At 40.4% G+C, this 21676-nt stretch overlaps 2 protein-coding genes across 2 annotated transcripts; one reads left to right on the forward strand and one right to left on the reverse strand.

Annotated features, from left to right (window-relative positions):
• Positions 1 to 1420: 1420 nt before the first annotated feature.
• On the reverse strand, positions 1421 to 2091 carry LOC128355287 (retinal cone rhodopsin-sensitive cGMP 3',5'-cyclic phosphodiesterase subunit gamma-like). Its single transcript, XM_053315535.1, has 3 exons — positions 1976 to 2091; positions 1610 to 1644; positions 1421 to 1497 (listed from the first exon to the last, which is right to left on the reverse strand). The coding sequence occupies exons 1-3, from the start codon at positions 2089 to 2091 to the stop codon at positions 1421 to 1423; spliced, it is 228 nt and encodes a 75-aa protein (XP_053171510.1).
• A 10338-nt stretch (positions 2092 to 12429) lies between these two features.
• On the forward strand, positions 12430 to 20600 carry LOC128384785 (protein NLRC3-like). Its single transcript, XM_053343937.1, has 7 exons — positions 12430 to 12502; positions 15391 to 17197; positions 17570 to 17743; positions 18681 to 18845; positions 19654 to 19700; positions 20035 to 20530; positions 20567 to 20600. The coding sequence occupies exons 1-7, from the start codon at positions 12436 to 12438 to the stop codon at positions 20598 to 20600; spliced, it is 2790 nt and encodes a 929-aa protein (XP_053199912.1). The 5' UTR covers positions 12430 to 12435.
• The last annotated feature ends 1076 nt before the right edge of the window (positions 20601 to 21676 follow it).

A 21676-nucleotide genomic window follows, 5' to 3' on the forward strand; every position in this document is an offset into this window, starting at 1 on the left:
GTTTAACCACCCTTGCATTACATCATGTTTCAAACACAGACTGTAAAAAATAATGGGAGCCCCTCTAATGTTCCCCATTGGTTTATGGACTGACTCCCATTTTGAAGCCTTGAGTTTGTTGTTCATGGTTCGTGGTTCATGGTTCATGCTAATCTATACAAAATGTAGTTACTGGAAAACACTTAGAGGTTCCTTTAGTACAACCAAATGTTCAACAAGACTTTTTTAGGTGACCAAAATGTCACAATTAACTTTCATGAACTGAAAACAAACTCAGCTAGCTACAACTATTCCTACACTGTGTGAATCTGAGGTTATGCCATGGTTACGTAACCTAACCAAGATTGTCTGCATGGTAGGCCATTATAAGGCCATTTAAGGAACAGTATTTGGCAGTTTCATGTTCATGTTTTAGCTCCTGGGTTGCTGCTTTCTTTCCTAAAAGGACATTATGCATTTATAAAATGGTGAGAAGTTAAATGGAGGTATCCTGGTCCTTATTTTGAACACAAAGAAACTGAAAAAGACAAACAGCACATTACACAAGAATATAAGATTAGGTAAAAGCCATGAATGTTTCTTTAAAATCCAATCCTCTCATTTCCCTTTTTTTGGTGGAAGATGGTGGTACTGTTGGTTTCAATGCAGGCCAAAACCAAAGTGTTGCACTAAGAAGATTGTTGCAACTCGGAGCTCATTTTTTATATTAACCCTCTGAATCCCAAATCCTAAATACCACTTATTTTTAAATGACTGGCATTTACAAACCATTTATCTAATCCAAAAACTGAAAAAAAAAGCAAAAAATGACCAGAAACTGCTTGGGATTCAGAGGGTTAAGAGAAACTCAAGTATTCTATTAAGAGGCTCATCAGGACAGTTATAAGGACTCTGATGCTCAGAAAGGAGAGACGGACAAAATAATGTGATCAAATATCATTTATTATACTGTACTTTATGATTAGATAGATAGATAGGTATGCATAAAATACATTTACATTGTGTGAGCGATTTTAGATTTTAGATCATCTACCCACTTTTATGTATAATAAGTGAGGATTGTCAGTTGATACATGATGGTCACAATAGTTCAACCCAAGCAGCGGTACAGTGGGTGACACTTTTACACAAGTGCTGGGTTAAACAGGATAACAAAGCCACAACTGAGACCTCATTCATATGTAATCAGAGGAATTACTGTGCTCAGCGAGATGCTAAAACTTCCAAGTGGTGAAGCGTAGCGGCCCAGGGCTGGAAAAAAGTAATTCTTGGGGGGCTGCTGTCCAAGAGCTTCTTCCTCCTCTTATTGAGGGGAGAAAACAAAACCCCTCTCAGTCCATCAGTCAAACCCAAGGACGAGAGGGAAAAAAAGCCGCTGGATTGCAGCCACCCGAAATAAACCGTTTCTATGGCATGTGATCTATACGATGCCAAACTGGGCCAGATCGCTCAGCTCAATGTCACCGAAAGACTCCCATGGGCAGACGACCGCTGGATCTACAGGAGAAAGAAGAACCACAGATTAATACAACTTGCCTTTATCTACTACTTTAAAATCAGTTCATTCATATTAGTCAATCATTTATTTTTTGTGTTGATTGATAGTTACCTCCAAGCGCTTCCATCCCTGGAATATCATCAAATCTAAGAAAAGGACAGAGTGTCGTGTTAAGATGGGTCAAATTCATTATCTTACACTTGTAATGCTGTTTGTTTGGTTTGTTGCTACTGTCTTTTATTTAATCTTATTTTTACTTTGTCCTATTTATTTTTTATATATGTTTATATTATCTCCTTACTCCTCTACCTTCATCTTGTCAATGTCAGTCTTGTTACTGCTCTCTGTGTTGTGTGTCTTGTTTTTTTATTATAATGCTTTTTCCTTGCCTTGTCTGTCAAAGCACTTCAAAAAGGTGCTATATAAATAAAAGTTTTTATTATTATTATCATTATTTTCTATTCACTCCATACTCACGACTTCTGTCCAGCTTTGGGAGCCCTGCTCTTGAACTGCCTGGCCTCCTTCTGCTTGTTTTTGGGAGGAGCGGGCTTTCCTGCCTCGACTGCTGCTGTTGATGCTGCTGTGTTCATTTCTATAAAAACAACAAATATTCATATTATTACAAGAAGAAAAAAAAATAAAGAAATGTTCTGCTTCAGATAGTTATTCCTGTGTCCTCCACGTGTCATACATAAATATCTGTTATACAATTTGAGATCCACGTGTCTCTCCAATCTAATCTCTTAATCTCTTAAATCTCATAAACAAAAGTGCCTAAGGGTGCAAAATGAATTTCGGTGTAAGCTGACAATGAAGTTATGTAACAGTCTTTGTTTCAATTACAGCTGCATATGTTAAATATAAACCAATGTGTTATCAAACTTTAAATAAGTATTAATGATTAGTTACATATATGTGTTGTAGTTAATTTACATCAACAGCAATAAATAAGGCAGACATATCCAGCGACGACCAAAATATGTCATATCATTAATAAACATTAACATGTCAATATAAAAATACACTCAATTTGATACTTCTAGGATTTTGGTTTAGAAATGTTAAACACAAGTGAAAATGTGCCGTTACATGTGCAGAGATATAAACACCAAAGCAACGGCAGAATGCAGCAAGTTCAGTGTTCAATGAAAATGTGCTAAAAAACCAAAAAGATGACTAATAGTTGTCTGTAATATTAACAGTGTGTTTAAGTCTGTTTACTGTCAATGACTTGTAGAAAAAGTTTAATTTTGCCGCAACATATCTAACACAAAGTCCAACATATAACATTTTTACTGGCTATTTCTCAAAAGGTGTATGACCCTTTGAAATGTCCCTTTATAAAGCTCATTAAAGCTCATTGTTGTGTCTCACCTGCAGGTTCGTTCGGTGCCTGTTTGCTCGGCGAAGAGAAGCTTCCTGGAAGGTCTGAGCGAAGAAAGAGATGCAAAACAAAGAGAAGTTTCTCTTTCTTCTTGCAGTCTCTCTGTCCTGTGTCTTCCCACCTCAGTCTCGTCCTTTATATACCTGCTGCGCTCATACATAAAGCCCTTAATGCAGGTGAGGTGGCGTTTTTTCAGGGATTATCTTATGAACCTGAGAACAGCATGTACATGTGTGAGATGATATTAACCCTCCTTGTTGTTGTTGAGTCTGGAGGAGTTTTACATAAAGCATTTTGGGTCATCATGAGTCATCATTTATTTACATTCAGCACACCTACATACTGTATATACACACTACTGAAAACTACTGCAGGTCGTCAATAAAAACATTCAATACATTTTCACATTCAACTTTCGTTTAATCGGTTTTAGAGAAGCATCTGTTTATTTTAGTGTCATTTTAGAGCAGGGGTGTCAAACATGCGGCCCGTGGGACAGAACCGGCCCGCCCAGCCCGGAGCATATGCCAGACTCAGGAAAACGGTATTTGAAGACCGAAATCTCAGGGTTGACACCAAGCTCCTGGTCTACAAGGCCGTGGTTCTCCCCACCTTGCTGTATGGGGTAGAATCATGGACCACCTACAGCAGGCACCTGAGAGCTCTGGAACAGCACCACCAGAGAACCTAGAGGAAGATACTGAGGATCAAATGGGAGGACAGATGCACAAACATCAGCGTTCTGGCAGAGGCCAAAATGTCCAGCATCACCACCACAATGATGAAACACCAACTCCGATGGACCGGCCATCTCATCCGCATGGCCGACACCCGTCTCCCAAAACAAATTCTTTATTCTGAACTGGAGAGAGGTCCGCGAGCTCCAGGCGGGCAAAAGAAACGCTTCAAGGACAACATCAAGACAAACCTTAAAAAATTCTGTATCTCATCTCCTGACTGGGAGCACATGGCTCTGAACAGGCACCGATGGAAGGAAGCGGTGCAAGAAGGTGCTGCACACTATGAGGGGGAACTCCACCGTGTCGCAGAAACAAAACGACATCTCCGCAAGGAAAGACAGGAAAAGGCTCCGGCACGACGACAACCCACTACCACTTTCCCATGTCAACACTGCACCAAAATATGTGGGTCACGGATCGGCCTCTATGCCTACCTGAAGACCCACAAGTAGACGACCCCATGCAGAAGACAGTCATACTCGTTTCGAGTGACGTCTGTCTGTCTGTCTGTCTGTGTCTGTCTGTGTCTGTCTGACAAATAGATAGAAATGATCCTTTATTCCACATGCAATCAATGCAATTAACCTGCACAACCCCTACAGTAAATGCACTGCTCTTGTGGCAAGACTCTAATTTTTATTTTTTAAATGTCTGTGATCCTTTAATAGACGACAGGCTTCACTCCTTTCATGCTCTTCTACTTTTATGCCAATCGTGATAGTTTCTTATCAAGTTTGGTTGAGCTGTACGCTGCAATGAATGAAGTTCTATGTCACTGTTTATTTATTTCCTGTTAATTGTTTTATGTTCCCGTTGTTTTTATCTATTTATGTACAGCACTTTGTTTCAGCTGTGATACAAAATATTACAAAATCATATGTGAATAAAAACTACAGCCTCAAAAATGATGCAATACTGTGTCAAATCAGTGTAAGTAGCCTTTGATTATAAAAAAAAGGGAATTAACAGAAGTGAAACTGTGCAAACGTTAGATGGAGAAGTGTGTGTGGTAACCAAGACAACAGAAACAATAAAACAACACAATAATAAATCTGAACAGTGAGATTTAACCCTCCTGTTGTCCTCGAGTCAAGGAAGGAAGGAAGGGAGGGAGGAAGGAAGGAAGGAAGAAGGGAGCAAAGGAGAGGAAAGAAGGAAGGAAAGGAGGGAGGAAGGAAGGAAGGACAGAGTAAATGAAAGAAGGAAGAAAGAAGGAAAGGAGGGAGGAAGGAAGAAGGGAGGAAAGGAAAGAAGGGAGGAAAGGAAGGAAGGAAGGAAAGGAGGGAGGAAGGAAGGAAGGAAGGGAGGAAAGGAAGGAAGGAAGGAAAGGAGGGAGGAAGGAGAGAAGAAAGGGGGATGGAAGAAGTACAGACGGAAGGAAGGGAGGGAGGAAAGAAGAATAAGACGGGGTCAATTTGACCCGGGAGGACGACACAAGGGTTAAAGAAAACCTAACAGCTCACTAAAATGATTGGTTTTTGAAAAGGATGCAATTTGGAGAAATTAAAATCTAAGAAACTGTAGCCAGCTGTATCTTCTGAATATATTTAACCGTAGCACGGATTAGATGAGCTTTGATTAGATTAGATCAGATTAGATTACTGTAGATCATTAAAGTAGATTACAAGCTATTAGATCAGAGAGAGTTCTGGAAAGGACCTGAAAGCACCACAGACACACTGTTGTCCTTAAACTGGATATGAAAACAACCAACCACCAATCACTGCTTTGGGTTTTCCCCAAAAAGTCAAAACTCAGAATAACTTTATTAATAGACCAACACGTTTCAGTTTGTGGTTTTCATCCGGGTCAGAAAACACATTACACACACAGTATTTAAATAGGGCAGTTAAAATAAATAAATAGGCAAGGCAGTTTTATTTATTTATATAGAGCATTTCATACCCAATGGCAACTCAATGTGCTTTACATAAAACAAACATTTACCAGTAAGAATTGGAATTTGATAAATAAAAATAAAACCCAATAATAGTAAACACATGGAAACATTAAAACATACAAGTAACCCCCCCCCCCCACACACACACACACACTACTAATAAAAAAACAATTACAGAAAAATAGAAAGAAAAATAGTATAAAAGTATTAAAATATACAAAAAGTAAGCAATTAAGTACATCCAGACAGGTATCAGCTAACAGGGTGTTTACCAAGATGAGATGGGTAAATAATCATTTAACTTCATGACAATTATTATCTCAGATAAAAGTATCCAATAAGAGAGATGGGTGACATTATATTTGGTCCATAAACCAGAAAAGTGCAACTGAAGGGAACTGAAGTGGCTTAACTCTAAACTGTGTCTATTTAATATCACATTTTTAACTTCCATACATGTAGATAGATAGATACACATCATAGAAGAATGTAAAATAATACAATAAGGAAGCACAGAAACCTAAACAACATATATTTAAGAGCATATATAAAACTTGTTTATTAAAAAGTTGTCACTCCCCTGGAAATCTGGAGAAAAAAAAATCCCAAATACTTTCTTTTTCCTGAGAAAAGTGACATGACCACCTCTCTATCTCAGTTTGGGATTTTCCCCAACCACAAACAGTTTTTCACCACCACCAGAGCTGTAACTTTCTCTTTTATTTTGTAGGATCCGTATAAGTTATTGGGTTAGTGGTGTGGATACGCTGCCACATAGACACAGCAGGGTCAACAGAGGACAACAGCACCAGTGAGAGCAGTATATTTGGAACAAGTGGAATAAGTGTTTAGATTGGATTACACTTGGCGACCTGAATTATGAGGGGGTGATGTAATCTTCAATCCGCACATGCATCCTCACCGCTTTGTTACTTAACACACCACTGAGTGACGGTAAGTGGATCTAACAGTGAAAACAAGCTGAGTTCATTTAGGGAAACTCCTTATGGTGTTTAAATGCTGACTGCTTGTATGTATGTATAAATGATGCTTACGTACTTCTAATTTCCACCAGTAAATATGTTTTGTGAGAGATGCAATGCCACCAGGTTTGGTTTTTGGTTTTTCCCCATAGTTGGGATCAAGGTTATTATAGTTTTGAAATTTTCTTTAGTTTTTATTTTTCTTTAGTTTTTCAGTTTGCTTTTTTTAAATTTCAGTTTAGTTTTAGTGAGTTCAACGAGTGATTTGGTAGTTTTTATTTAGGGTTAGGGTTACTGTTTCACCTTTTGAAATAAACATATTTAAAGTCCCCTCCACTAAAAAGAGCCGAGTAGTGCTGGAACTGTGTTGTGGAAAAGCGGCATTAGTAAAATATTGTGACAATAGTCTGACTCAGTCCAGAGCAGGCGAGCCACAAGAGCTATAAGTCTTCAAATCTTATACACAGAGCAATGTTTCCAAACTTAATTTAGAGGTTGAGACCAGAATGACTTGATGAAAACAATGATTGACTCAGTGTTTCTAGAGAGAAGTTGAGGCTTTTTAAATGGGAGTCAGTTGGAGCAGCTAGTGGCCGGCTGCAGTGGCACTTCATGATACTTAGTCTCAATATGTGCTAACTGCTGTTTAATTTGGACATATGAGCTTGATTTGTGACATAACAGCTAGATTGGAGCCAATTGCTATTCAATTTAGTTTAGTTTTCTCCATCTAGGTACACACTGAGTTGACATAAAGAGAAACAGTCTTAAGCCCTGGGAATGAATAATAATCAAGATCCAAAAAGAGATTTTACTTCCCTCTTTCTATGTTGCTTTGTGTGCATATGTGTGTGTGTATGTGTGTGTGTGTGTGTGTGTGTGCGTGCATGTGACTGTGTGTGTGTGTGTGTGTGTGTGTGTGTGTGTGTGTATCTTACTGGTTGATTTCCTGTTTGAAGTTGCCAGCTTTCATTTCCACACTGTTCGCACGCAGATTGTTTTCTTCTTTTGAAATCTTGCACTTGTCATCAGACCATCAGATTAAACCACCAGGCAAAGTCAGTTTTCCTCCATCTTGAGAAAACTACCAGAACGGTACCAGAGGAGCGGACCAGGGCAACAAGGGCCAATCCTTCTCAGCATCCAGCCACTGTGAACTTGTGCCTCTATCTGAGAGGTCCGACCCGACTCAGCATTGACGGACAGCTGAGATTGAGGTATTACATTTCTTTAAAAGTAAAACTCAGTAAACCTATCAGTTCCTTAGCTTCTAGATAAATTGTAGATCCTTCATTAAATTCATAATTCACCGCTATATTGAGTAACAATCTGTTTACTTTATTGCAAATGCATAATTACTTTTATTAGTAGTCTCTTGTTAGTCAATAAACTCCTTAAAATGGACTCAGTTGTTGTGTGTTTGTTCTTTGAAGTGATACAGAGATCAATTAAACCGTCGAATCACGGCTTCTGAATTTGAGACCGATTTATTAATAATTCTTATTTTAATAATACAATTCTTCCGAAAGTTTGGGGAGGTTCCTCTTTTTAGGGGTAGTACCCAGTGCTTAATTTGTAAATCATAAGGTGCCGGAACGCAAAGTACATATGACAGCTCAGGGATGACGAGACGGGCTCAGGTCCCGGAACATATAGAGAAAACGTGCTGAAAACAACATGAAAATGCCCACTTGCCACGCTGTGGGACTTACAAGCCTCAATTTCAAATAATATCCATGGTACAAATGTTATGATGATAATTTACAATTATTTTAGACTATACTCCGCACAGCACAGGCCAATGCCCACATCACCACAGGTGGGACTTACAGTATACAGTCAACAGGTCTAATGTGTAAAACAAAGCTTTTACTAAATCACACATATCTTCCATTATTATTATTCAAAGATTGGCACGGCGGCCTATTAACAGACAGTAGACTCACCATATTTAGTTGTCCAAAACACCCCACATCACGAGCATGTCGCTGGACGTCCCACACTCCTCTCCTGCTGTAAGCCAGCTGATGTCGCGGTTCCCGCCTCTTGCTCCGGGCTAGCTGATGCCAGGGTACCCGCCTGTTGCTCCGGCTTTTGTCCCGGGCGGTGAACCTGACCAGCTGTTGCCACAGTGCCAGCCTCCTGCCCCAGCTTGGCTAGCTGTCGGTGAACCCGGCTAGCTGTCGGTGAACCCGGTTAGCTGTTGCCATGGTGCCAGCCTCTTGCCCCGGCTTGGCTAGCCGTTGGTGAACCCGGCTAGATGTTGTTGAACCCGGCTAGATGTTGGTGAACCCGGCTAGCTGTTGCCATGGTGCCAGCCTCTTGCCCCGGCTTGGCTAGCCGTTGTTGAACCCGGCTAGCTGTTGGTGAACCCGGCTAGCTGTTGCGGCGCTAGCCTCCTGCTGCAGCCGGTTTTGACCATCAACATGACCGCTGCAGCTGCCCTCGTCGCCGCTTGTGGAGGCTTTTCTGACTCGTTTTGAAGTGTCATGCAACTCTTCCTTCTTTTTGAAAAAAAAAAAGTAAATTTAACCTCTTAATGCACGCTGTTCCGCCTACGGGACGGGAGGAGGTAGCGACACGTTCTTCTGAATGTTTTAACTGTCTTTTTGACATGTTTGCGTAGAAATCGTGACTGTTTTTCCTCTCTGCTCCTCAGATGTGTGTCAGGGTTGTGGTTTGTTGGCCCAGCTTTTCAGTGCGTCAACCGATCTCCAACTCTTTAAAATTACGTTAAATCTTAATAAACAACATGAAATTCTTGGGTTTTGTTCTGTAAATTAATATATGCATTATTATTTTATTTTAAACATTTTTATATGTGTTTTTTTTTTTTTTTAATGAGAGGTAGGCCTACCGGATCTGCCCAAATAAGTACCGGAACACAGGGAGGCCAAAATTGAGAGGTGCCGGATCTTGTTCCGGCAAGATCTGGCTCAAATTAACCCCTGGTAGTACCCTGATTAACGAGGGCTTAGTAATAAACATCATAATTCACTACAAGGTGCACTAGAATATGATATGATATGGTATGATATGTGATATAAATTTGGTATCTTTTTACTTGTTTTTCTCTACTAGTTGTTTTATTCACTTGTATTAGTTTGAACGGTTTAGGCTTTGACTATAATTGATAGAGTATATAAAAGGAGTAAGACTAGAAATGTTCTTTACTTCATCCTACAACCTTTTCGAATGGTTATTATTTTAGTTGTTTATCCAAAGTTTGCTGTTTTTGCTTCTTTTTTAAAAGTATTTGTTAAGGGACCATGTACGCTATTGCTTATATTGCGTATTTTATTTGAAGATGTTCAAAATAACTCCACTCAACTAAACTTTTTCAAAACCAGTCTTCACATTGCAGGTCATATGACTCAGCGTCAACATCAAATTAACTTACCTTAAGCTGATCAACTTATTGTGTGTATATCCAAAACCTCATATATATCTTATTCCTCTGTGATGTAGACCTCCATCGTTGTCCAAAACTATTAAAAACACATCAACAAGCCACACTGCTGCACTGAGTGATGACCTTCACCTTCCTCTGCACACAAAGACAGAAAGTCACTCTGACTGGATGTGGAATAAGCAGGTGAGTATTTTCCAAGTTCTCAGTATTGTTGTTGAAATGAGTGAGTGCAGCTCTGACAGCATGTTGTTGTGTTTGTGTGAAGGTGTTGGCAGCGCTATGAATCCGTGTATGAAGAAAAAGGAGAAAAACACTTCCTCCAAAACCAATCTGCGTGAGAAACATGAAAACAAAACAAAAGCTCAAAGGTGAGATGAGGATCTTTAACTGTCCATAACACAAATCCTCCCAACACCATTATTCACACTCAAAACTCTGTGTTGTGTTGAAGCCCAGAGCAGCAGAGGCAGCATCAAAGTCCATCCACTCCCGTACCCAGCTGTGTGTCCATGAAGAGTCACCAGTCTGGACACCCTGCTGGTGGAAAGCTAGACTCTTCTGACAAGAGGTAATATTAAAATACATTAATTTGAAAGATGCTTTGATTCAAATTGGCACACATTTGGGGTTCAATTTCTTGCTCACAGACATTAACATGTAGACAGTAGGAGCTGGGGATCGAAACATTAATATTACAAACCCTTAAACTAATATCCAGCCTAATCTGCCACCATAGCTCCAACCATATGTGCACTTCATAATCTGTTAATTTAAAGTATCGATTTTTAATTGCCCATGACACAAATCCACCCAACATCATTATGTCTGTCAACTCTGTTTGTGTTGTGTTGAAGCCCAGAGCAGCAGAAGCAGCAGCAAAGACCGTCCTCTCATATGTCCATGGCGAGTGACTGGTCTAACAATCGCTCTATTGACTTTGAAGCTGAACAATCTGCTGATCATGGGTAAGAATTTGACATCCAGTAATCAGAGCTGCATTTACAGGAGTTCATTTTGACACCATGACAGAACATCTTCAATAAGCTGCGTGCCTGTTTGAGTCATTAAATGTCCTTTAAAACTAATGTCTTCTCCAGAGTTCAGCAGAAGAGCTCCGAGGTTCCCTGTGGTCAGTCTGCCCAGCAGCATCAAACAGACCAAGACTCAATTTTTGTGGTGTGTACATTTCTAGGCACATCGTTTACTATTAACTACATCAACCACAAATTAAATGCTTATGGCCTTCAAGCCCAACTTAAATGAAATGGCCTTACAGCAACATATACATAATTTATATTTTAAATTCTTTCTGCATCTGCATAAGTTTGTGGATATGTTTAGGTTTCAGTCTTCATACAGCAAATCAAGTCTTTGCATAAAGCAAAAATATGTTATTCTATCATAGGCAGAGCAGGCGGTCACACTGAGCCTGATTGCATCATGCTACACGACACAAGAGCCACAGACTCTGAAAAACAACCCACATTGGCTTTCCTGCTAAAGTCTCCTTCATATACAGGGCGTCCATAAAGTATCTTTACAATATAACAAATGTATTACAAAAGCAAATTAATAGACAAATATGTGGGAATTATCATAAAATAAGGAGTAGATATTGAAGTTTTTTTGCCTCATTTAATACACCTCTATATGGGCACCATTAGTTGCACAAAGCACATCAAGACAGTACTTGATTTCTTGCCATGTTGGCTGTAGCAGAGCCTCATCAATGGTGGCAATGGCATCAGTGATCTTTTGCTTCAGGTCGTTGATGTCCCGTATCTTTGTTCCATACACAATACACAAATGCAGTTTGATTAAAAACTATGAAAACCACTAAGTAAATTGGAACAAATCTGATTAACATATCTCATCAATTGTTTTTGACTTTGTGGACTTCCTCCATAATTTCCTTCTCAAACCCACGTCTTGTGCTGCACCTTAGCTTGTAGCACGAGCCACCAAACAAACATTCACCAGGGAAAGGTACACTGCTAATGTCAGTTAGATGATTAGATAGCTAGCTGCCCAGCTGCAACACATTAGAATTAATGTAAAGATATATGCAAATGTCATTTCAGACCTGTTAGATGCTGGTTTGGTTGTTGCTCTTCAAAATACCTGTTAGTTACATGCTGTCTGGCCTTGACAGCATGTAACTAACAGGTATGGTGTAACGCTGGTAGCCTGCCAGCTGCAGTCCATTAAAGACACACTGTTAGAAGAGTATGTTACAGTTGGATTTTAACTGTTTCCATATTGGTCTTTTTGTTAAGAAGACGTTCAGATAGATAGATTAATAACATGTTGTGTTCTATCAGTTTTTAATGTTAAGTTTATCGTTCCGTTCCAGCTGCTTGAGGACAACATTATAACTTTTGTGAAGAAGGAGCTGAAGAGGTGCCAGAGGGTACTCAGAGCAGATTACCCAGAATGCTTAGAGGGGCAGATGGAGGATGAGGAGGTGGTTGATGGTGAGGTGGAAGAGCAGACAAAGAGAAGCAGAGAGGCAGTAATGAAGATCATTCTGTACTTCCTGAGGAACATGAAGAAGGAAGAGCTGGCCGATTCACTTCAAAACAGTAAGGAACTGCTAAGAGTTTTAAAGTTGTTATGCAAAATATTTTACTCCCTGTAGTTAGTTGAGTAACAGAATACAAGTATTAGAGTCAAGCATAAAAAAAGTTTTTATTTTATTTTATTTTGCATTTCGAGAATAAAGTTGAAATACCACATTTTCAACTTTATTCTTGGAATGCAAAATTTGAAAAACAAACTCTTCCTGCTCTACTGTTTTTTCATGCCTGGTCTTAATACTCTGTCATAACAGAAAGAGACGCTATTGTATCTATTTACAGTGGAGCCAAACAAACTCAAATCGTTTTAATAATCATGCCAAGGTCAACCACTGTCTGATTTCATGCTGAACACAGTGTAGGTGTCTCACGCATTGACCATGAGACACACGCATTTCAAGCAGTTCACACGCTCAGACACCACACCTGACATTTCTCACGCTGAGAAGTGATAGATCCCACCACACAGAAATGAATATATAACATACAGAAATGAACAGCGAGGCGTTCATAGCTGTCCCAAATTACCAACCCTAAGCGATGTAATCTCACTCCAAAATTTTCATGAAACTTGAGAGGCCTGGGATCCAGTGAAATTTCTTACCTTTCTGAGGACTTGCACGGAGTGGAACTGGCTGTCCAAAAATGCAGAAAATTACTGTTGTCTTGTTTTGTAAAAACATATTTATGAATGATCTCACTAACAAACACATTCGATTTTCTGTTAACAATAAACCCCATGTTTGGATAGTTGAATGCTTCTAATGAAGCAGCAGCAGCTGTAGTAAAACTTTTCAGTTTGCATTAGCAATAACCTCATACAGTCATGACATGGTGTAAAGAGAGTGAACAGTAAACAGAGAGGATAATACAATCAGAAAATACAATAATGCTGTATTAACCCTCCTGTCATCCTCCCGGGTCAAATTGACCCCGTCTCTCTTTTGACTGTTCCTTCTTTCCTCCCTTCCTTCCTCTTTCTTTAATTTTTCCTTCGTTCTTCCCCTCCTTCCATACTTCTTTCCTCACTTCCTTCCATACTTCCTTACTCCTTTCCTTCTTTCCTTCCTTCCTTCCTTCCTTCCGTCCTCCCTCCTTCCTTCCTTCCTTCCGTCCTTCCTTCTTTCCTCCCTCCGTCCCTGCTTTCTCCTTTCCTTCCTTCCTTCCTTCCATCCTTCCATCCTTCCTTACTCCTTTCCTTCCTCCCTCCCTCCTTACTCCTTTCCTTCCTTTCTTCCTTTCTCCCTCCTTTCCTTCCTCCCTCCCTCCTTCCTTCTTTCCTTCCTTCCTGCCTTCCTGCCTTCCTCCCCCCCCCTTCTTCCTTCCTTCCTTCCTTCCTTCCTTCCTTACTTTCTCCCTCCTTTCCTTCCTCCCTCCCTCCTTACTCCTTTCCTTCCTTCCTTCCTTACTCCTTTCCTTCCTTCCTCCCTCTCTCTCTCCTTCCTTCCTTCCGTCCTTGACCTGAGGACAACAGGAGGGTTAAGAGGCAGTCTGAGCCCCACGCCAGAATGACTCCACCAATAATAATGAACAGTGCTAGAGGGACGATTACTACTTCTGTTGAATGGCTATTACTAAAAGATTGTTGACCATAAATGGAACCTATGATGGTTTTCTGAAAACATTATGCACATATATGCATTTTTAAACTCTTGCTACATACACCTGCACAAGATGAGATGCAGAATGGAGCAGAGTAAACTGGACAGTGTCACTTTGGTCTTTACATTGTTTTGTGTTTCTGTTGGATCCACTCCAGAGGCCTGTACTACGAAGCTGGATTTTCTCTTATCGAGGTAACTTCAGGGTTAACTCTGGGTTTTCCGTACTACGAAGCTGGTTCACTTCTTACCGGGGTAAATCACCATGGTAACTTATGCTGAACGGCTAACCTGCTCCGGAGCAGGTTATGTTCTGGATAAGAGATCAACAAGTATAAAAGCACCACCTCCTGACCAATCAGCTCTCTTAGAAAATGACCTGCCCATTCTTAAAAGATCCTGGCTGTCAACATTGGTGCGCGGATCGCGAGAGGAGCGCTTAGGAGAGAAAGAGCTTTAAGGGATAGATGCAATTTTTTAATTGGCCAAAATATATATTTAAAAAATAATCATTGAGGCACGTGGGGGATATTATTCTGTAGGTTTGACATCCTGAGATCAAAGTGTCAGGGAGCATAATAACTGTATTTATTTATTGTAATTGTAAAAAATTGACGAAAATATATATTTGTAAAATAATCCTTGAGGCACATGAGGGATATTAGTCTGTATGTTATACAGTTGGTTTGAAATCATTCACTCAAATGGTTGAAGCACATAATAGGTTTGTATTTTGAATGTTGAATATTAAACTAACTTAATGTCTCTTATGAAAGGAAGGGCACTGAGGAAGCGATCTGCCCCAAACGTCTGTGCCGTAATAAAGTGACATTGTGTGATCAGAGTGTCCGTTTATATTGTCTGATAAATTAATATTGTATGATCTCGTGAATTTACACATTAACAGAGTCGGCAATTTTCTGCCATCATTCCTTCCTGGTTTTTGCTGCTGCATCATCAGTGTTGCTTTTGGCCTGGATGATGTGTTTGAATTCTTCATATTTATGAAGAATAATTGTCTGCTCCTCCATGGTAAAGTAGGCTGCTCTGCAGAGTTTCTGCATGTTTGTGATTGGTCAGACGCTGCAAACACCTCCCCTTTATGTGAACGCGCAGTGATCCAGATTGGAAAACCCTGGGTTGATTTACCGAGTTGATAACCAGCTTCGTAGTACCGCTTATCCTGGACTGCGAAGATCTGGTTAAGTCAACCCAGGTAACGGAGAGAGATCCTGGATAGGTTAAACCAGCTTCGTAGTACAGGCCTCTGATGTCTTTTGTTTGTTATGTTAGGATCTCAAGGTGCAATGTGTCAACGTAAACTCAAGTCTAACCTGGAGAAGAAGTTCCAGTGTCTGTTTGAGGGGATCGCCAAAGCAGGAAACACAACCGTTCTGAATCAGATCTACACACCGCTCTACATCACAGAGGGAGGGACTGCAGAGGTCAATGATGAACATGAGGTCAGACAGATTGAAATATATTCCACGAAACCAGAGAAACCAGAAATAACAATCAGATGTGAAGACATCTTTAAAGCATCACCTGGAAGAGACGAACCAATCAGAACAGTGATGACAAAGGGAGTGGCTGGCATTGGGAAAACAGTCTTAACACAGAAGTTCACGCTGGACTGGGCTGAAGAGAAAGCCAACCAGGACATATTGTTCATATTTCCATTCACATTCAAACAGCTGAATGTGCTGAAAGAGAAAAAGTACAGCTTGGTGGAACTTGTTCATCACTTCTTTACTGAAACCAAAGAAGCAGGAATCTGCAGGTTTGAAGAGTTCCAGGTTGTGTTCATCTTTGATGGTCTGGATGAGTGTCGACTTCCTCTGGACTTCCACAACAATGAGATCCTGACTGATGTTACAGAGTCTACCTCAGTGGATGTGCTGCTGACAAACCTCATCAGGGGGAAACTGCTTCCCTCTGCTCGCCTCTGGATAACCACGCGACCTGCAGCAGCCAATCAGATCCCTCCTGAGTGTGTTGGCATGGTGACTGAGGTTAGAGGGTTCACTGACCCACAGAAGGAGGAGTACTTCAGGAAGAGATTCAGAGACAAGACACGGGCCAGCACCATCATCTCCCACATCAAGACATCACGAAGCCTCCACATCATGTGCCACATCCCAGTCTTCTGCTGGATCACTGCTTCAGTTCTGGAGGATGTGTCAAAAGTCAGTCAGAGTGGAGGGCTGCCCAAGACCCTGACTGAGATGTACATCCACTTCCTGGTGGTTCAAGCCAAGCTGAAGAATGTCAAGTATGATGGAGGAGCTGAGACAGATCCACACTGGACCCCAGATAGCAGGAAAATGATTGAGTCTCTGGGAAAACTGGCTTTTGGGCAGTTGCAGAAAGGCAACCTGATCTTCTATGAATCAGACCTGATAGAGTGTGGCATCGATATCAGAGCAGCCTCAGTGTACTCAGGAGTGTTCACACAGGTCTTTAAAGAGGAGAGAGGTTTGTACCAGGACAAGGTGTTCTGCTTCGTCCATCTGAGTGTTCAGGAATTTCTGGCTGCTCTTCATGTCCATCTGACATTCATCAACTCTGGAGTCAATCTGCTGGAAGAAGATCCACAGTCAAACTCACAGAAGTCGAAAACAACAAAAGAGAAATCTGCCATGACACATTTCTACCAAAGTGCTATGGACAAGGCCTTACAGAGTCCAAATGGACACCTGGACTTGTTCCTCCGCTTCCTCCTGGGTCTTTCACTGCAGACCAATCAGAATCTTCTACGAGGCCTGTTGACACAGACTGGAAGTAGCTCACAGATTAATGACGAAACAGGCAGGTACATCAAAAAGATCATTGGGGAGACTTCCTCTCCAGAGAAGAACATCAATCTGTTCCACTGTCTGAGCGAGCTGAGAGATCGTTCTCTTGTGAGTGAGATTCAACAGTCTCTGAGATCAGGAAGTCTCACCACAAAAAAGCTCTCTCCCGATCAGTGGTCAGCTGTGGTCTACATCTTATTGTCATCAGAAAAAGATCTGAAAGAGTTTGACCTGAAGAAATACTCTGTTTCAGAGGAGGCTTTGTTGAGGCTGCTACCAGTGGTCAAAGCCTCTAATAAAGCTTTGTACGTATACACATACATAGCCAAAATAAATGTAACTTTTCTGTGGGAAAATAAATATTTGCAAACCTTTTCTTTTGTATTGCTGCTTCTTTTTCAGGTTGAGTGGCTGTAACCTGTCAGACAGAGGCTGTGAAGCTTTATCCTCAATTCTCAGTTCTCAGTCTTCCAAACTGAAAGAGCTGGACATGAGTAACAACAGTCTGCAGGACTCTGCAGTAACAGAACTCTCTGCTGGATTGAAGAGCACACACTGTCCTCTTAAAACTCTCAGGTGCTCTCAGGAATTAAGTTATATTTAAAAGCTGAATATGCAAGCTAATAATTATCCTATTTGTTCAATATGTGAATTGACTTACTGAAATGTCCCCTCAGGCTGATTGGCTGTAACTTGTCAGACAGAAGTTGTGAAGTCTTGGCCTCAGTTCTCAGTTGCCAGTTCTCTAGTCTGAGAGAGTTGGACCTGAGTAACAACGATCTGCAGGATTCAGGCGTGAAGCTACTATCTGCTGGATTGGAAAGTCTACATTGTGAACTGACAACTCTCAGGTAGGAATTCTGCTGTGTCTAAAAGGGAACCCAGAGAGTTTGATATTGAGGCTTTTAAATATTTTCAATCAGTTTCCTCCTGCATTAAATACGGCAGCAGTATCACACTAAAGGGATTAGCTGATGCAGGAGTTTGTCACCAATAAGGCGCATGTAGTTAGGGACACACAGGCTTGTGTTTATAAAACTTTACTAAAGGTGTATGTTAGGCACATTGGAGGATGTTGGTGACATCCTCCTATACTTACTGAATGGATTTTGTGGTGTCCAGGCATGATCTAAAGTGACATTTATCTTAGCCAAGGAATACATGAAACAGAAATTAACTTCTATGCTTCACAGTTCACACCTGCACACCTTGCCGATCTGAAATGGACTCTAACCCTAACTCTAGCTCTAATCACAATTTCCAATATGCTTTATTTTGCTTGTACTTTTCTATCTACTGTCAGGTCAACACTTCCCTAAGCTCCAAAAAATAGAATCACATGTTACAAATAACATCTGTGGAACATCAGTCAAGCAAGTTTCTTAAGTACTCCAGTCATATAATTTTAGATGCAGATGTCTGCAATAAAGTAGATTAATAACAAGAATTATCCATATTACTCATGCAACAAACAAAAACACAGACTCCAGAAGTAAGAAGTTAGTTAAGGCAAACACTGAACTCCAGTGCAAGCAAAAAAGCTGGTCAACCAATATATTTGCATTCACACTAATAATCCACTATTATTCTGACTATTTATGAATCTGATGTTGCCATGTAAAGGCTTAGTGGGAATTTTGTCTTTTTTGGAACAAGGGAAAAAAACAGAATATTTTGTGCATGTAAACATTGTTACTGTAGATGAAAAAAGAACATAGGGATTCTTATTTAATATGGAGGTGTAACACTTGAATTAGTTTTACAGTGATGGTTTGTGTTTGTATGCAGGTTGTCAGGATGTGTGATCACAAAGGAAGGCTGTGTTTCTCTGGCTTCAGCCCTGAACTCCAACCCCTCCCACCTGAAGGAGCTGGACCTGAGCTACAATCATCCAGGAGACTCAGGATTGCAGCAGCTGAACCAGGTTCCACATTGGAAAGCGACCACTCTCAAGTATTACATTACATCTAACAGATACTTTTATCTATAGGCACTTAAGTGATAAGTACAAACACCAGATGGGCAGCAGCAATCCTGACTAGCTGTTAAGGTTTGGTGACTTGGGGGTATCAGCAAGGAGGGAGTCACAGTGATCCAGGTAATAATTGACACTATGACACACCCGGTCTTCCTAGTGAGGAAGTAGGAAATCCAGAGAGAATAATTTACAGAGAGAATCTACTGTATGCAGTTTTTGAAGAGAACTATAATTCGTTGTTGATTGATTTTCCAGGTTGAGCTTTAGGTGGTGTTGTGTCATCCACTGCCGTCCAGAAGAGAATGAGAGGAATAGCTAGCTGTGTTGCCAGCTTAGCAGCAGGACAAGCCATGCTGCGTATGATAGCACAGCACTAAGGGTCCTTGTGTACAGAGAGAAGAGTAGGTCTCAAAGCACTGAACCTTGAGGAGCCTCTGTTGTTGAGCTGCATGTTTCAGACATGAATCCTTTGCATGTTAACAAGGATCTGAATGTTCACAGGTCCAGATAGAGGTCCAGGATGCAGGAGAAAGATGTGTCTTCTTGCCTGATTGATATGGAAGAGATATGATGAGAGTTGATTAAAACTGCTAATTAGAGTGTCTTTGAAAGAAAGAGGAGAAGAGATGGAAATATAGTTTTCAACTTCTGATGGACCCAGGGGGAGTGGAGGGTGACAGTGGCAAATGTGAACAGAGTAGGGAAGTTCTGAGACCACAGAAGTATTTATTGTTTAAATCATGATATGTATGAAAGTGATTCTGGTTTTGTTTGTTACTCTAGGGTGGACCATGGGGGAGTGTGGAGGTTGAGACGTGGTGTAAGAAAGTGTGAGTGTGTTTAAGTGTAATTCATGAAAATATAACCACACATGTTTAACTGTTTAAAATCATTTTTGTTGCAGTTTGAAAGAAATTATCTGAAGTAACATATGATATGAAGTAAATTTGATAATACTTGGATGATATATGAGTGATATGTGAGACATCTTTGCATGATTGATCCCTCTAAAAGACTACTCATCCAACATTATATTTCCTTCCACTACCTACACCTCTTTCATTCATAGATAGAAAAAGAAATGGTATATTAGATAGAATAATTTAAATTTTTAAGTAATTGTTTTTGTGGATATATGTAAACTTGTCTTGTTCTCTCCATCAGATGCCTGTGAACTCACACTGGACCCAAACACAGCAAACAGAAACCTTAAACTGACCAACAACAACAAAAAGGTGATAATGAGAGAGGAGCAGCGATATCCTGATCACGAAGAGAGATTTGACTTTTGGCCTCAGGTGCTGTGTGAAAATGACTTGACTGGTCGCTGTTACTGGGAGGTGGAGTGGAGAGGAGATGTTCGCATTGCAGTGACTTACAAAGGAATAAGAAGGAAAGGAGATGAAGATAACGGCAAGTTTGGAAGGAATGATCAGTCCTGGAGTCTGAACTGCTCCGGTGGTAGTTACTTTGTTTGTCACGATGACAGAGAAACCAAAGTCCCTCTCCCCTCTGCCTCTTTCTCAAACAGAGTAGCAGTGTATGTGGACTGGCCTGCTGGGATTCTGTCCTTCTATGGAGTCTGCTCTGACACACTGATCCACTTACACACCTTCTACTGTACATTCACCGAACCTGTCTATCCTGCGTTCGGACTCGGGTTTAGATGCTCATCAGGGTCTGGCTCCGGCCTCAGGTCTGGTTCATTGGTGTCTCTGTGCTCTCTGTAGGAGTTTCCATACACAGAAAGACACAATAATGACCATCACACACTCTGAGTAGGAGATTTGTCTCAGGTGGTGTCCAGATGGACATTAGTACTGTGTGACAAAACATTCTCAGTCAGTTGTGTTGACACAGTGGGGCTACCAATGCAAAGGGCTCTAGCAAAACAACACAGGGTCGTCTGTCACATGCATGCAGGAGCACATTCATAGGGGATTACATTTCATTGTGAGCACTGTGTGCCTACAGTTTAGCTTTCAATATTCGCAATGGAAGATAGAATATTTACAGCTGCATTAACTTTGCAAAGTTGTAAAGTCTTGTCTGTGAGTATTACAAAACAACCTGTAGTGTCTTGGAGTCTAACAAGCTCCAACTATACTTCCTGTACCATGTTGCATTGTCTCACCTTGTACCTCAAACAGCATGGCCCCACCAGAGCAACCCGTTTGTACTGTTTTAACATGGGGCAATTTTTGTTCTGAATGCAGCCATAGTCTGCAAAAAATGACTCTTTTATATTCCTTATGTCCATAGACACCACACATAATCACTTCTCTGAACTCTTGAACTTGGTTCAATGTGCACTTCTAGCTGCACAAATATTGGTATCACTTTTGATAATAATCTTACTTTCTAAAATGCACCTTTACTTAACCAATTCCTTGTAGTGCATAACCAATAAGCTTTTTTATATGTATATATATCTTATTGTATTCTTTATTTTAGTTTATTCTCATTTTAATGTTGTTTTTTATGATGTTTTTATCTTGTTGACATTTTATTGGATTCTGCCTTTTAGTTTGGTGCCGTGAAGAACTGTTTTGAGAGGTGCTATAAAATAAACAAACAAAACAAACAAAACCGAATAAAGCCTTTTATTATTATCATTATTATTATTATTATTATTGTTATTATTATTATTATGATCATGATTACTATTATTATTGTTTTTAACCTTTGACCTGGTAGACATCTATGTCTGCTCAGAGAACCTTGTTTAGTGATGATTGACAGCTCAACAATCCCATTAAACCCTGGGAACAGTTTTATCACATTCACTGCTGAAGCTGCTGAGTAA

This window comes from Scomber japonicus, chromosome 1 (genome assembly GCF_027409825.1).
Source record: "Scomber japonicus isolate fScoJap1 chromosome 1, fScoJap1.pri, whole genome shotgun sequence".
Classification (NCBI taxonomy): Eukaryota; Metazoa; Chordata; class Actinopteri; order Scombriformes; family Scombridae; genus Scomber; species Scomber japonicus.